Source organism: Asterias amurensis, chromosome 4, assembly GCF_032118995.1.
Source record: "Asterias amurensis chromosome 4, ASM3211899v1".
In the NCBI taxonomy this organism is placed as follows: Eukaryota; Metazoa; Echinodermata; class Asteroidea; order Forcipulatida; family Asteriidae; genus Asterias; species Asterias amurensis.
In genome coordinates, this window is record NC_092651.1 from 22107312 (window position 1) to 22125363 (window position 18052).

The 18052-nt window shown below is 37.1% G+C and overlaps 1 protein-coding gene across 2 annotated transcripts in view; it reads left to right on the forward strand.

Annotated features, from left to right (window-relative positions):
* LOC139936114 (sodium- and chloride-dependent glycine transporter 1-like) overlaps window positions 1-18052 on the forward strand; it is a 73904-nt gene that overhangs the window by 39971 nt on the left and 15881 nt on the right. For both annotated transcript variants that reach the window (XM_071930846.1, XM_071930845.1), the window contains exons 2-6: window positions 2723-2795; window positions 3857-4031; window positions 5577-5708; window positions 9769-10042; window positions 14955-15087. In XM_071930846.1, the coding sequence (XP_071786947.1) occupies window positions 2778-2795; window positions 3857-4031; window positions 5577-5708; window positions 9769-10042; window positions 14955-15087 (732 nt within the window). In that variant the 5' untranslated portion in view covers window positions 2723-2777. The remainder of the gene's footprint in view (window positions 1-2722; window positions 2796-3856; window positions 4032-5576; window positions 5709-9768; window positions 10043-14954; window positions 15088-18052) is intronic.

An 18052-nucleotide genomic window follows, 5' to 3' on the forward strand; every position in this document is an offset into this window, starting at 1 on the left:
CACGGAGTGATGTCTGGGCAACCAATAAGGGAAGCGGGCTGGTTTAAAGGCAGCGTATACTTTTGGTAACTGCCAAACACTATTATTTTTTACATGGTGTAGTCCTATAATATACAATTTTGTGAATATATTATTTGTTCTCAGTTGGTCATCGAGGTTTCAAAAGATATTGAAAGAAAAGAAAACACTCAGCTGAGGTTACCTGGAATGTTGTGCTTTCAGATGCCTGAAAGACTTCAGGCATGAAACCCTCAACATTTTAGGGTGGAAAGTTAATCATTTTCTCTAAAACTCAACACTTCCAATGGGTTGTTTCTAGCAATGGTTTACGGCCACAGATCCACACAGTCAACACCCCAAAGCTGGGTACACGGACATCACTTAAACATTCCTTAACCAATTCATCTCTGACATGATTTTACATGTTATTGAGGCACTAGGATAACACAGGGAGACTGTTCGTCGGAGAATAGGGATAAACTCTGTATAAGGCACAGTTATACCTATCTATCTTGTCTTTGCCTTCTACTTTTCTCACATAACCTCCTTTTTGTTAGGCCTGCCTCATTTATTACCATTTCTCCTACTTCCCACACTTGATCTTGTCCTTTAGCCGCTTCCTAGATTGGGCCCAGGTCTTTTATCAACAATGATTCAGACAGATACCTGCCACTCAGATCCAGTGATTCCATTGGGTACAATGATATCATTGGATAAACGTGCAGTGACATGAGCTTTCCATAGATGCCCAAACAGTTCACTCCTGTCACGTCCGCCATGGAAGTTTACTGCGTACCTCTATAAAGTGAAATGAATGTAGGTCAAAGGTGCATGTACACGCCTGCTGGAGGCCGGTCTCTGGCACTATTAAAGAGCTTCGAAGTGTGATGTTAGATGTTCAGGCAAGCCCCTTCCCTCCACTCCACCACGCTTTCAAAATATCTTGCTCTATTCATTGTATTTCCACTCGACTGTCTATACTCTTGCCCATGCGGGTTGCGTTGTCATTAGACTTCGAAAAAAAGACTCTAATAGGTTCGAAACGTCAGGCCATTACTATTATTTTTGCAATGTTCTATTATATCAACATTTCCCCAGTGCCCGTTACCATGTAAGTTTCAACTTGTGGAGTAGTTACATAAAGTAGGGCAATGGCGGGCTACACCATGCATTTAACAGTACTTGTCTTAAATATCATCTGTGTATGGCACGGTTCGAATCCCCACCTTGGTGGCTTGGTGCGTCATTCATACCTGGGTATTCGGGTTGGCTTCTAGTTTTGAATAGTACAGCCAGATAAAACAAATGAGTGAATGAATGTTAATTAAGTCAACAGGAAATCAAACAGGGTTTCTTGGGTTTATTTGACGTCATGACGTAAGTTTTTACGTCACTACTATGTCAAGAGGGACTAGGCTTTGGGAAACAAGGTAGTAACACGAATATTGTTAGGTAGTGGTTTGTTCGTCACTACTGTGACGTCACATGTGACGTAGCGCAGTATGTTGTTTATGATCTTCCCGCCAATGGATCTCGGCACAGCTCCCACAAGTTTTTATTTACACCAAGCTGGCAACAGCCGATCTCTCTCACCCAAACATTGGTTTAACGTCTATGATTATGAATTGTACACATCAATAAATTGTGATTCAGTTACCTAGACGACAATACCTGTTCCAGTCATTGTGAAACCACTTGAGTACATGACGTAATTCACCTTCCCTATGCAGTGATTTTGTTCCCGTCAATGAAACTTGTCAAATTCTTACAAAGGGATATAAACACCAAGTTGGCATTAGTATTGTATTGCCTATGAATTGTACAAATCAAGAAATTATGATTCAGTATGCTATATAGACGACAATACTCATTCTATGTATTGTACGGTCAAATCAGCGTTTAGCTTTGGGGGATTCGAACTCACAACCTTGTGATTGGAAGTCATGAAGTCCAACCACTGGATCACTGTGACAATAAAGGTTCTTACACGGTGCGTAGAATGACAAAATACAACCCGAAGTGTATTTTTTGTATTTGAATATTCATAAGCAAAATTTGCATTTAAACTTCTGGGTCAATTAAACGAAGCCCATTAGAGGGGTTAGTTAAGCTACAAGTTTTCTCTAAAAGCAAGACGTGTTCCGAAACATGAAATAGCAACCGACTTCAAAACTTTCCTTCCAATCAGTCATCGGACATGAAACAGCCGCTGGCTTAACAGATTTTGAAAGTTTCCGGTTGTTCGGGTTCTAGGCACGTGGGACCATCCAGCCAGGGTCGTCAGAAATGGGGGAGGGGTGGCAGCAGAGTGACGCATGAGCAGACGTGCCCCTTTAGATTGAACCCCAGTCATCGCGCGCCAAATCGTTCCGACGGCTTGTATACACTTTGCCTTTTTGTTTTACCGTTAATATAAACTATTGTTGTAATGCGCCTTTTGTGTTAATATTTGCTTGACAATAATATCACTGCAATATTTCACAGATAAAGCGGGAATAAACATGGTCAGTCGTAATCTGATGTAGTATTTGTTCCTGAATCAAAGTCCAATGTCATCATGGCGTTTGGGGGCAATAACCAAGTACTGTGCGATGGTGTTGCTATTTAGCACTATTTAATCTGGCTCTGTGGTTTATGACTGAGCAAGTCAGTCCTCAACACTTCACTGGAGAGGATTTTGTGAAGTTTACAGAATTTCAAACTTGTTCTTCCAATATTCCAGGACCTCTAATCAGACCGGTGACATTGTGGAAGATAACTCTGCAGATGATTTAGACATGGACAAATCAAAGAAGGTAACACTTAAACTTTGTTTAATGATTGCAAAACTTTATTGCACAAACTGTTTTTCTTTTGCACTAACTGATGAGGGTGACACAAAGCTGGTCGATGAAGATACAAAAATAAATCTATTACATTTGTTTTCTGTTTGGGATAAGGTAATGATAGGGGATTATTTTCACAACTGTAGCATGTAATTGCTACACAGAGAGGACTTGACAAAACGTCCTCGCGGTCGAGTATCTCCTAAAAATTCATCGTAAACAGAGCGCTATGATCATGTTTATTTGGAACAGCGCTACACAAGCACTGTATATGAATATTAACAACCCATGTCGACCTGTCAGACCATAGACCTATAAAACTTGCAAAACATTATTTTACAGTTGTGTGTAAATCTAAAGTCAATAAGGATGGGGCGTGAATGACTTTGACAGCACCATCATTAATTTATCCTAACCCATCTCTGAACTATAGAAGTGTTTACAATAAACACATGAGGATTTTATTACCTAAAGGGTTTGAGTACTTTTTTGTACCGTAACGACACAAAACAAACACAAAGTCCACCGATTCACATTAATCTTACACGGTTTGAAGGTAATAATAATATTAAAATGCAGGGTAGACATTCACGGTTGAATGTCCGTATCTAATACCAAAAAGGCAACATTTATATTCGCTGTACAAACATAGTGTGAATGTCCAATATCGAATATCCATGTACAAGTTGGACATTCACTGTACAACCCGGTTGAATGTCCGACATCCAAAACCGAAAAAGCAATATTGATATTCGCTGTACAAACCTATGGGAATGTCCAATATACAATACCGAAAAAGGCATCATTGATATTTTGCTGTACAAACCTATGGCAATGTCCAATATCCAATATCGATGTACAGGGTAGACATTCATTGTACAATCCTATTTGAACGTCCAATAACCATCATCTAAATACCAAAGTAGACATTCACTGTACAAACCTTTGCGAATGTCCAATGTCCAATATCAAACTAACTTAACCGTCATTCCTATAAGTAACTACCAATCCGGTTCCTTTTTCGTTAACAGCTTAATGGGAATGGATATGAGGTGGTTGGTGTTGAAACAGTAACTACCAGTAATCCAGCTGTAGAAAGAGGGAACTGGGGTCGTCAACTTGATTACATTTTATCCTGTATTGGATATGCTGTTGGACTTGGAAATATTTGGCGCTTCCCCTATCTCTGTTACAGAAATGGTGGTGGTAAGTTTGAGTTCTTTGAACTTTGTACTCTTCATTTCATTCCTTGAGGTTTTTCATCAGAATTAAGAAAGAGGTAAACAAAAAATTCAAAATTTGGCGACCCGTACCTCTGTTATCAGACATGGTGGTTGTAAGTTTGTATTTGTTGAACTACCTCTTTATGTCTTCCCAAGTTGTATAATTGTAAACCATCTATTTATTACTTGAAATTTCTCAACATAACAATCAACCCGGCCCTCACTCAGAACCAACACTCACTCAAAAGACAATTGTTACATGGTTGTACCCGCAAGTTTACTGTTGTTAAAAGTATATTCTTATTCTTCACATAATGGAAAGCTTCAAAAGTCACATTCTCAAGAGAAGTGAAAACTTGTATAAAGGGAAGAGTGGAATCATGCATGTTGCCGCTGGCAAGTAAATCATGATATGGGATGATGTGTGATCACGAACAACTTTTTTATTGTATTCGATATAAGTTATGCGTAATCATGTAGTGACATTGTCAACTTATGGCCTGACAATTTACGTGCACAGAATTTTGAAGTTCATTCTCGAAGTTTGATGCTGTTAAATCGAAACAGCATTCTTAACTCGCACAATGAACGGGAATCAAACAAAATGGGATTTACACCATTTCAACGTGAGGTTTAGATACTTGTAACTTTACCATACTGCCATGAGGACTCTGTTATGGTTTTCAAGACTCCGGAGGTCACATTATACATTCGTATTATCCCTCAATGTTTTAAAAGGAAGGTACACGTTTGGTAATTGTCAAAGACCAGTCTTCTCATTTGGTGTTTCCCATCATAACCATAAAATAACAAGCCTGTGAAAATTTGGGCTCAATTGGTCATCGAAGTTGCGAGAAAATGATGAAAGAAAAAACACCATAGTGATGGACGAATTGGTGTGCTTTCAGATAAGAATAAAAGACGTCTTTATTTATTTTAGTGAAAAATTACCTATTTTTCAAAACACCATAGTGATGGACGAATTGGTGTGCTTTCAGATACGACAAAATACGTCTTTATTTATTTTAGTGAAAAAATTGCCTATTTCTCAAAAACTACGTTTCTTCAGAGGGAGTCGTTTCCCATAATGTTCTATACTATCAACAGCTTTTCAATGTTCATTACCAAGTCAGTTTTTAAGTTACAATTTGTTTTGAGTATTAATTACCAAACGTCAACATTCCCTTTAAATAGATTTATCAGGAGAACCCATTAAAACTTTAGTGTCAGTTGAAGCCGCTATTTTACGTATAGTGGTGAAATATCGCTGAAAAATATTGTTTCATCCACAAATTGAAATTATAATAGTGAACATCTTTACTGAATACTCAGTTTATTGGAAATAGAACGGATCACAAAACTAAACTTGACATTGAAGCGCCCCTATAAAGTGTTGTTCTCAAATAGTATTTTTTTTCTCTACAGGCGTGTTTCTTATCCCCTTTATAAATATGCTGTTCTTGGCTTGGATACCAACTAAAAAGTACTGTTCTTATATATCATTATTTGTTGATGTGTTTTTCTACAGGTGTGTTTCTCATCCCGTATATAATTATGCTGTTCTTGGCTGGCATGCCACTGTTCTTCCTCGAGACGGCGTTTGGCCAGTATGCCAGCCAGGGTCCAGTCACAATATGGAAAGCTTGTCCGCTCTTCACAGGTAAACACTTGTTTCCCCTCAGTGGACTTATTTTTTTTTCTTCTATTCATTCATTATTGTTGCTCATCTAGTTGCCCTCCTGATCATGTTCTGTTAGTTGTTTTTGTCAAATTACTGTTTTTTTATTCAATACTTACTGTGTTCAATATTATCTTGATTGGTTCTTTGCGATATTGCTGTTTGATGTACTAGTATTTGGTGAGATAAATAACAATAATAAACGAACAAATATTTCAGTTCACTCCTGCATTTTGACTGACGCACACATTCTTCTTCGAAATGTATAGACCCAATTGATATTCATTGATGTCATTATTTCAAATTTCGCTCTATGAAATAAAATGGCATTTTACGCTATTTTCACGCGAGGCTGAGTGAGGTAATTATCAACACAAACAAGTTCATAAGGACCCTCTATAGCAAAAAATGATCGCATCACAAAACTAAATTTGACCTTGGAGTCCCTCTTTAAAGGGAAGGTATACGTTTGAAAATGGCTCTTGCAATTTATTAGTGACATTAAAATGTTACTTGGTTAGAAGAACAGCAGCTTTTGATAGTATAAAGCATTTTGAGAATTTGTTCACATCAAAGAATTGTGGTTCTGGACACATTTCATTTTCCCCCCTAAAACTTAAAAGTGAGAAACGTCCCTGTCAGGTACGTTTCTCAGCGTGTGTGTTCCATTTGCGTTAAATTTTTCCTGCGTTGACATACCGGCTCCAGATTTTCGGTAATATCTCAAAAACGAGACCCATTTGAAAGAAATTGTTGCTGATTATTGTAAATACTTACAAATTAATATAAGGTTAAAAAACGAACGTTTTCAAAAACAACGGTATGCTTTGCTCCCAAATCAACCTGCATTAATGATAATGGCAATGATATTTGCGTCTTTAATCTCCAGCCCCACAAAAAAAAAATAATAATAATAAATAAACAAATAAATACACAAGTGAACAATTAATTTGAATAAAGAAAGAACATTTCTTCATGATAATAAAGTAAACCGATTAAAAATCGTGTACACATTTGTTGTTAAAAAAAAGTCATTAATTTTAAAGGAGAAAGCCTACATAATATCGATCGAAGCTATGAGCGACAGGTAAACCAAACAGCAAAGCGACTACAATGAAACCATACAAAATTAATTATGCAGTCTACACCCGCTACCGCTATTGAAAATTACATTACTCACACTCCACGATTCCTTTTTATTCCTTCCATATTTAATGACCTTTAATTTACACCAAACCCGTGTCCTTTTAGTCATTTTTTTTATATATACTATGTTTGGACACCGCTGCTAGATCTATTTTTAACTCCTTGCTTATGATAATACAATTTGATGATCTCACGTTATTGTTGTTTTCACGTCAAGCTTTCTTACAAAATTATGGCATTTGATGTATAGATTTAAAGGTATTGTACACGGTTGGTAATGATAACAAAAACATATTGTTTGAAAGCTTAGGGATTTTTAAGTTCATAAAAGAACCAATTTATGTGAAATACCTCCCTCGGAAATTAAGTCTTAGTCTAAAAAACAAAATGCAACAGCTGATTTCGGTTGTAACAATGCTGAAAATTTTGCAGAAACGTTTCTCAGATTGAATGTTTGAATCTCTCTCTCTCTCTCTCAACCAGATTCCTTTGTAGGGAATTGTTTCTAAAAAAATGTTGCGGCTGCAGTGCAGTTCCTCTTCCCAAGTTAGTTTTTATGGTCATTAATTTTTGGAGTAATTTAACCAAAAGGTATGCCCTTTAAAAATTGATTTTAAACTATGTCACTGTACTCCTTATGCCCTGTGTCACATATGATACATATCTGACATATCCTATTATCTATCGGTGTGTAGCTATGCAGAAAATGATTTGACTTCCACCAAATAGTATAATTATTAATTTGAATCCTTCTCTAGAATGTTTCCGCTTGCTAGAGGCCCCTAACAATGACCCGCTATTTTATCTAAAAGGTTTCCCACTTTCATCTCAGTGTAATTGGACATTTTTTTCCTTAACTTGTCTTGTTTTGTCTTTTTCTCTAAAGCACGTAATTTTCTAATAAACATCTTTTATCACATCTGTATTACTTCAGGCAATGAAGTAATAAATTGGGTGCAATTTATTATGAATGCTTTTTGTATCATAATTAGATTTAGTGACGGGGGTTCATTGTGTGTTTCACAATGAGAATGTTTTTAGAAATGTATAACAGCTGGCCTTGATCTAAAATAGTACAACTCACATTAGTTATTGGAATTAGACATATAAGTTTGAGATTTAATATCTTTGTTTAAAGAACGCCATACAATTAAACTGCAATTTATTATGAATGTTTGTTTCATACTTAGATTTAGTGACGGAGGTTCATTGTGTGTTTCACAATGAGAATGTTCCTAGAAATGTATAACAGCTGGCCTTGATCTAAAATAGTACAACTCACATTAGTTATTGGAATTAGACATATAAGTTTGAGATTTAATATCTTTGTTTAAAGAACGCCATACAATTAAACTGCAATTTATTATGAATGTTTGTTTCATACTTAGATTTAGTGACGGAGGTTCATTGTGTGTTTCACAATGAGAATGTTCCTAGAAATGTATAACAGCTGGCCTTGATCTAAAATAGTACAACTCACATTAGTTATTGGAATTAGACATATAAGTTTGAGATTTAATATCTTTGTTTAAAGAACGCCATACAATTAAACTGAATGTTATTTGAGTTTTGCCCTTTCAAACCCTTACAGCTTCTAGTCCTTTTGCTATCAGGTGACCCCAATCCACCAATATCCTCCTCTAATATGTCACACTTCACCAAAGGTTTGCATGCTTAAAGGCAGTGGACACTATTAGTAATTACTCAAAATAATTATTATCATAAAACCTTACTTGGTATTACGAGTTATGGGGAGTTGTTTTCTAGTATAAAACATTGTGAGAAACGGCTTCCTCTGAAGTGACGTAGTTTTCGAGAAAGAAGTAATATTTCATGAATTTGATTTCGAGACCTCAGATTTAGATTTTGAGGTCTCGAAATCAAGCATCAAAAAGCACACAACTTCGTGTGACAAGGATGTTTTTTCTTTCATTATTATCTCGCAACTTCGATGACCGATTGAGCTCAAATTTTCACAGGTTTGTTGTTTTATGTGCGAAGGCTGGTCTTTGACAACTACCAATAGTGTCCAGTGTCTTTAACCCAGTGCTAAACAATTGTTATATTGGGCCTTAAACCAATCAGAGGTAATAATTGTTCATACATTGGGCCTACCCCTTGCTGAATCATTCACTTCGATAACGAAGAGTACAAGATTTGGGAGGGGTCAAAGTTACCTACTCTATTGCTCCTTGCTTTCAATTCCTCATCAAGTGGGATTCGAACCTGAGACCCGCGCATTATAGACCAGTTGTCTCAACCCGTATAGCGTTCTCACACAAAGAAGCAAGACATTACTAGAGTCTAGCTCTGAGTTAAGTTCATAACTGTGGACTGAGTTTTGCGTTATTCCTAAAGCCCGGTTCATACTTCCTGCGAATGGGAATGCGAAGCGAATTTGACGTGAATGTGACGTCACAACTATCCTTTCGCAGAGATATTCGCAAGTGAGTTGCCCAGAGCTGAACTGCTTCGAATATTCGTTGCGATTTTTGTGACGTCAACATTCGCTTCGCATTCGCATTCGCAGGAAGTATGAACTGGGCTTAACGCAGCCAACAAACGTCTCAAATTGATCCTATCCAGTGTCCATCTAGATAATACCGCTTAAAAGAATTCTGCTAAGCAAAAGTTAGCAGGATACCTGTCAAAAATGGTACACATTTGAAACGTATTTTTAGTTGGTAACCTTACTCTGGTAAGTATGATTTATCTTCTACTGAGCTGCTTTCTCCTGCTGAAGCAGCTCTTTGAAATCGGGCCCATAAGACCTTTCTTTTCTTTGTCTTATCTAGTGCTCTTTTTAAAACAAAACCGAAGAATGGAATCCGATCTTCATGATATCCCTGATACACATTTTCAATAAAGGCCATCTATTCATGTTTCCCTTCACTAGGAATCGGCTGGGCCATGGTCATCATTTCAGGAATGGTAGTCGTCTATTACAACATCATCATGGCGTGGACAGCTTTCTTCATATTCAACTCTTTCACCCTGGAGTTACCTTGGAAGACATGCGACAATGAGTGGAACTCAGACGACTGTGGCTATGCATTGCCGCCAAATGGTACTATGATGAATGGCACGTGGATCAATCAGACGATGGTGGGAGTCATGAATATTAGTGTGCCAGAAATCAAGAGAATAACACCGGCACAGGAATACTGGAGGTGAAGTTTCTTTTCTGTTTCTAAAGAGTTTGGATACTACTACACAACATTAGAATGCCACAGATTTACATTAAAGACAGCAAAGATCCGTCTTCTCACATGGTGTATCTCAACATATGCACAAAGTAACAAACCTGTTTAAATTTGAACCCAATTGGTCGTCAAAGTTGCGAGATAATAATGGAAGCAAAAAAATACACTTGTCACACTAAGATGTGTGCTTTCAGATGTTGATTTCGAGACCTCACGCAAGAGGTCTCGAAATCAATTCAAATATTTTACTGAGGAATAACTTATTAATTCTCAAAAACTATACGTTTCTTTAGAGGAAGCCGTTTCTCACAATGTTTAACACTCCAACATCTCCCATTGCTCGTTACCAAGTAAGTTTTTATGCTAACAATTATTTTGAGTACTTGCCAGTAGTGTCTAGTGCATTTTATTGAGGGTGTACACTCTAAGTAAATACTCAAATTAATTACTATTCAAACTTCCTTGGTAAAGAGCTCTGGAAACTGTTGATATTATAGATAATTATTAGAAACGACACCCTTTGAATTAGTGTGGTTTTAGAGCAGGTGATAATTTTTCACTGACAAATTTGAATCTGAGAAAGGCTGCAGGCATAAAACCTTTTTTTTAGGCTTAGGAAAGCACACGTGCAACAATGGGTTTTGTTTTCTTTCATTATTCTCTTGCAACTTTTGTGACCAATTTATCCCAAATGTTCACAGGTTTGTTATTTTATAATTATGTTGGGAAACACCAAGTGAGGATACTGGGCTTTGTCAGTTACCAAAAATATCCCCTGCCTTTAAAGCACTTAACAATCAGTATTTCCCCGAATCCTGCGATTACAAAACCACAGGTGGAATTTTTATGTCAATAGATTATGTCTCTCCCAATGTTTTATTTGTCTTCATTTAGCATCTGTGCTTCGAGCTAAAAAGAAACCAATTAAAATCACAAAGCACATCATCAGTTTGCTGTTATCTGAGTCAACTGATGTTACATGTCAACATCTGGGCCCAATTTTAAAGAGCTGCTAAGCACAACAATTTGCTCAGCACAAAATTTGTGCCTTGATAAAACTAGGATTACCAACCAAATTTCCACGTGATTTTCAGGATAAGCAAACAACAGCTGAATGCCAGTAACAAGCAATATGCAACAAATGGAAATTTAGTTGGTAATCCTGTTTTTATCAAGGAAGAAATATCGTGCTAAGCTAATTCCCGTGCTTAGCAGCTCTATGAAATTGGGCCCAGTTGTGACTTTATAGTCGAACTGAAGCAAGTCGCAGACAGTGTCAACAACTCTTAGATGATATCAACCACGGACAAATAATATGGGCTCACAGATTGAAGGACAAATTTAATGCTCACGTTCATCGGTGCATAGGTGGATTGTGAGTCAAGGGAAAGATGGACAATAATTCAATTTATGTATTCATGTATGATGACTCTAAAAAAAAAAAAAGGGCTCATGAATAGCGTTCGTGATATTATTGTCAAAGACCAGCGTCCGCACCTGATGTGACCGCATATATACAATTAAATTACAAAACATGCGAATCTAGCTCACTCCGGTTTTGAATGCTCTTCATTGGCCTCCCTGCTCAATATCGCATTGAATTTAAATTACTTTTGCGTGATGTTTTCATACTTGACAAGGCTCCGCTCCTCAGTATAATTGTCAACTAATCACCCGTAACATTCCTTTAAGATGTATTAATATCATCCACTTTTACGTTACTTGTTGTTCCTCAAGCTCAAAACTCTTGGGTAACAATCTGCTTCTTAAAATCCGCAATAGTTTAAACTCAAGCACTCGTCGGGATCACGACAAAAAATAGTTAAGAAAAATCAAACATTTCTCATTGTTTTTAAACATCGAGTTTGATTCTCGCGAGATCAAAATCATTTTCTTTTAGTCATTTCTCAGGGAAATGGGTAAATCATTTTAGGGAAGTTTGAAAAAGGGAAACTGAGAAACCCAATAAAACGTGAGAACCCAACCCAACGTGGGATTTGAACCAGGGTTCACTGAGGTGAAGTTTGAATGAACCCATAGATAGGAACTAAGAACAGGCACAAAGCGTGCGAACCAAAGCTAAGGTGAGATTTGAGCCAAGAATCACTATTAAGGTGAAATTTGAATAGGGAAAGTTGAATAGGGAAACTTGAATAGGGAAATTTAAATAGGGAAATTTGAATAGGGAAATTTGAATAGGGAAATTTGAATAGGGAACTTTGAATAGGGAAATTTGAATAGGGAAATTTGAATAGGAAAATTTGAAAAGGGAAATTTGAATAGGGAAATTTGAATAGGGAAATTTGAATAGGGAAACTTAGAATCAATTAAAACGTACACGAGAACCCAGCCCAAGGTGGGAATCAAACCAGGGCTCACTGAGGTGAAATTTAAACAGGGAACCGAGCAATTAGACAGGAAAAGGAAACCCAATTAAAACGTGAACCCAGTCTGATGAGGTGGGATTCGATTCAGGGATGAATGTGAACCCCCGCCCCCCCCCCGAAAAAAACCTTGGTTCACTGATAAGAACTAATCCACCTGTTTGCAGATGAATTTTACCAGGTAAAGACATAGATAGTGGCAGCAATACAATCGTTCAGACACCACATTTATCAATTAAACAAATATAGTTTTAGTTGTAACTTGCAGATATCAAAGTGGCGCCCTCAATGAAACCGGGATTTCTCGTAATGTCTCAAGGCCATCAGAATTTGTTAAATTGATCAGCATATCTGACTGTATTTGTGTAACAGAATTCCAAGACACAGAACACACAATCCAACGAAGGTCCAAAATCCAATATCGATGAATACGGTGGATATTCAGTGTACAAACCTACGGGAATGTCCAATATCCAATACCTATGTACAAGGTAGACATTCACTGTACAAACCTACGGGAACGTCCAATATCCAATATCGATGTGCAAGGTAGACATTTACTGTACAAACCTACGGGAGTTACCAAAATCCAATATCGAGGTTTTAGGATAGACATTCACAGTACAAACCTACGGGAATGTCCAATATCCAATATCGATGTACAAGGTATACATTCACTGTAAAAACCTACGGTAATTACCAATATCCAATATCGATGTGCAAGGTAGATATTCACTGTACAAACCTATGGGAATGTCCAATATCTAAAATCCAATATCGATATACAAAGGTAGACATTCATTGTACAAACATACGGGAATGTCCAATATCCAGTAGGGGCCTATCCAATATTGATGTACGGGGTAGACAATCCCAGTACAAACCTACGAGAATGTTCAATATCCAATATCGATGTACATGGTACAAACCTACAGAAATGTCTATTATCAAATATGGATGAACAAGAGAGACATTCACTGTATAAGAACACGGAGATGTCCAATATGCAATATTGATGTACACGGTAGACATTCACTGTATTTGTACAAACCTACGGAAATGTTAGATATGGATGTACAATATAGACATTCACTGTACAAGAACACGGAGATGTCCAATATGCAATATTGATGTACAAGTAGACGAGTATCGATGTACAAGTAAAATCTAAAAAGCAACATCGATATTTGCTGTACAAGCCTTTATGTGAAAGTCTATGAGGTTACATGTAGTTTTGGGATCAGCTGATAGAGTTGTGACAGTTTTGTAGTAATACAACATTGATTGACAAAACACATGTGTATTGGCTTTGCTAATTGATTAAGTGCCTTCATGCCTTTACTCATATTTCCTCTCGCTTGACAACTTGATTGGTTCCGATCGTTCAGTGCGTGGTACTGCAATTAGAGAAACAGTGAAAAAACACTATTCATCAATGTGGATTGGGTTTTTTATTGTTTTTATATAAAGAATAAACACTACAACAGGAATGTTTACCAACAACAGCATTAAAGAGTGGCTGAATACGACCTGGGAACCAAAATGTTGACTTAAATATTATGTTTAATTGAAACAAAGCAAGTCCATGGGTGCAATTCTTGGAATTAAAGAACCCAATCGAAATCGTCCCCAGTCGACAATCTACTGAATTTGCCTAAATACCATGATGAGGATCTTTTCAGAACCAACCCAACTCAAAAGATATTCAATTTCACACATGGTGATACCGCAAACCTCACCTTTACTCCCACTTTGTAAAGTTTCAAATTCTACATGATAAGCTGTAAACCCAGCATCATTACTGAATACATAGCTAAATACCTGACCTATGTCATTTTGGGTTTTGTAATCAAGGAGAGCCTGTTATTATTTGAACAAATATTTCAGCAAATTGCTTGATATAAAATGTACCACTTGTTACCACTTCAACAAGGGAGGTGGGTCAAGGGTTTTACGTGGGGCTACCGTCCCTAAGTAGACTTGTGGACAAGTCGTTAAATCGGCCCCACGCGCTGAGATAGTGCTCTCGCGAGATCACTGTCTCGCGCGAACTGATGATGGCTCCCCGATTTCGACTCCTCGTTAATGAGGAGTCGAAATCGGGGAGCCATCAGTTCGCGAGAGCAGTGATCTCGCGAGAGCACTATCTCAGCGCGTGGGGCCGATTTAACGACTTGTCCACAAGTCTATCCCAAAGCTGCCAGGCTTACCCACCACACAACACCAAACCCTGGTTATGCCACTTAGCTGGACTTAAATAATGATACGCGTTAAATTTTAGAATCTTATCCTGATTTCTCAAAAATATTGTGGAGAAAATGTTATGGGTTAAAACTCAAATTTGGGTCTTACTTTCTTCATGGTCAAAATATTCCAACGAGTAATCTAAAATATTTGATATTGTTTACTTCTATATGAATACTTTAATATGTTAATCTTTGTGCATTGTTGTTGAATATTCCTCATAGTATAATTATTTTGTTTTGATCTTTCAGTAAAGTTGTTTTGGACGAGAGTGACGGTATTCATAACTTGGGACCAATCAGATGGGAAATGGCATTGTGCCTCCTCCTAGCCTGGTTTGTTGTCTTCCTCTGTATCTGCAAAGGTGTCAAGTCATCAGGAAAGGTACAGGCTATTTAAACTTCGGTTCTAACAATGTCATAGTATTCGTGTCCTAATTTTAATGAGCTGTATACAGATAAGCACAAAAATAAGCGAAACACAACACGATTGTGCTTACCAAAAAGGGTGTTTTTTCTTCCATTATTCACTCGCAAATTCGACGATCAGTTGAGTTCAAATTTTGTTATTGCATGCATGTTGGGATACACCGAGTGAGAAGACTGGGCTATGACAAATACCAAAGGTGTCCTGTGCCTTTAAGTGCTCTCACCAAGGGGTCATTTGTCAGTTTTAGCTAAAACAGACATTTCTGAAACATTCAGAACCCATAGGCCTATACGTAATGTTTGCCGGTCTCCGAATACAGAGACCAATTGGAACAAAACAAATATTAGCAGACTACGACTCTAACACAACACAACCCTAAAATGATTTGTTAAATATTAACGAAGAGTATTGGATTCAGGGCAGATTTACTCATCTTTTCTTGAAACATTAGACTCGGGGAAAATACCCTGTTATCGGTTTTCGGTTACTTCACAATGACTGCAGAGGTATACTTTGTAGTCTAGTATCCTTCTTTTTTTGTTGACTCTAAGGGCCCCAATTCCACTCGGTAATTCTCTAGTTCAATAGTTATGCACTCGAATATTTAGGGTAGGATGAGGTTAATGGTATTAGAAGCTTGGAAACCTTTTGTAGGTCAGTATTCTCTTTTGGTGTATCCCAACATGCATAAGATAACAAACCTGTGAAAAAAATAGGACTCATTTGGAAAGAGATTAATGGAAGAAGAAAAAATTCCTTGTCATTCTCGAAATCAAATTTGTGGAAAATTACTTTTTTTTTCTTCTCGAAAACTATACGGTACTTCAAAGGGAGCTGTTTCTCACAATGTTTTACCAACAGCTCTCTTTGCTCGTTACCAAGTAAATTATGCTTACAACCAATAGTGCCCAGTACCTTTAAGTTAAACACTGTGCATCACAATGTAAAAACAACCCATATTATGGTTTAAATAGCAACAAAATGCAACCATTCAGAAAATATTCAAATTTTGTTTTACAACTCTGCTTCGGCCAATAATTCTGTCATTCTATGACATTCTGACTGCGTGCCACACTCCAAGCTGGTTTCATCAAGGGACAATTTCCCCAAATAATCCCCTATATCTGCCCTACTATTTTTAGCTCGGCATCTATGCTGTAATAAAACTACACTCGACGCCAGTGTCGATCTTATTCGCTCTTAATGCTGCACTTTGAAAATGGGCATAATTTGATTTTGTTCAAAATCAGTTACATGTATGCTACCAAGCAGATGTTTGACACTGTTTTGTCGCCAATCTATCACCTATTTGAATAATAGTATCACACCGTGGCAATTTCAGTGATGTGTTGACGCTTTCATGATTGACTGACTGTGCTATGATGTTTTAAAGGGGCACGGTGCCCAGCATTGGTGCCCTTTTGGCGCATTTTTGTATGAAGTTAAAGATGGTTGGAAAGATGTATTTAAAGAAGATTAAAATGATCCACACGAATATGCCTAACAATTGAGGGGGTTTTCCTTTTTTTTTTCTTTTTTTTTTTTTAACTAAACACGGTCGGCCATTTTGTGGAGTAGCATTTATGATCGGGATTTCGTGTTACAGGTTATTTCTCTAAAGCTTAAATAATTTACTTAGATCAAACTTTAATATTTCTAGATTTTGCATTTATACCAGAGTTTGTTGTTAAAGTTATTCTTATTTGTTTATTCACTATTATTATTTTTTTATTTTTTTTATTTATAATTTTGCCATAATTGTCAACATGTTTTTACAGGAGTGTTTTTCCAATATTTGTTACGTAACAAAATGAGGAGATTCCCTCTTTGTTACCCTAATGGCCTACAAAAAAAAGGCAGAATGTTTTGACGATTGTGTTTTTTTCTTGTTTTACAAAGCTGTTTACGTGTAATAATTTATTGTACAAAAGAGACATTATCATCTACATTGTGGAATATACTGATGACATTTATGAATCACATTTTAATCGAATCATAAGGAGTCAACAACAAAAAAACTATTAAGATTCCGTCAAGATAGTCACGGAGCGATAATCATCAACAAACCATGAGATGAAAACACATCACTCAGAAAAAACACATCAGGCAACAAAACAAAAACAAGCTATCCCGTTGTAATTTCTCTCGCAAGTCAAAATGTGCCCAACCAGGCGTTTTTCAGGGTGATCTGAGCAGGAATATTTGCTCACTTGTTTCTCAAACGATAGAGCAGGGGTAATTTAATCAACTAGCAGGTCCCCTCTCATCTTAAGACTATTTGTTGGGAAGCTGGAGAGAAGAAATAAGGAGGAGGAGGGAAAACATGTTCATCACGTCTAGCGTGATGTTGACACGGTTCAGTGTCCTTAGATATAGAGAGACGCAAGAATTGTTGTCTCAAGTGACTGGAAAACATTTCTCAGACAAGATAGACAAAGGGGGTTGTAGTGAACAGGAAGAGCTCTGGAAGGAGGGGGTGGCTAGGTACTGAGGTGGAAGACTCTTATAGAGACAAAGATAGAGTTGAAGAGTGGAACTTAGATTTGGAATGAAAGAGAAGGAGGTTCCTTCAGTGGGATGAGGTATTATTAGTTATTTAATTCGCAGGGAATAAGATTTGAGGGTGTAAAGAGGATCAAATAATGACAGTTCTTGGTCAGATTAGGGATGCGGATGGATTTTGATTCAGTAAAAAATAGAAATGCCTTGATCCGGAAATACCTCAGCTTTTAGTAATCCTTACTGGTTCACCATTTAAAGTTGTATTGTACGAGGTTCGCGGAAAGAGTTGCTTGTCGTTTTTCGGTTGTTTTTCTTTGAACGAGGAAGACTTGACAGATCATGTTAAAAATTTAATTAAAAATTTTACATACGGGACGCGATGAAATAAGAAAGTTATAATTAACTTATCATGTTGTTA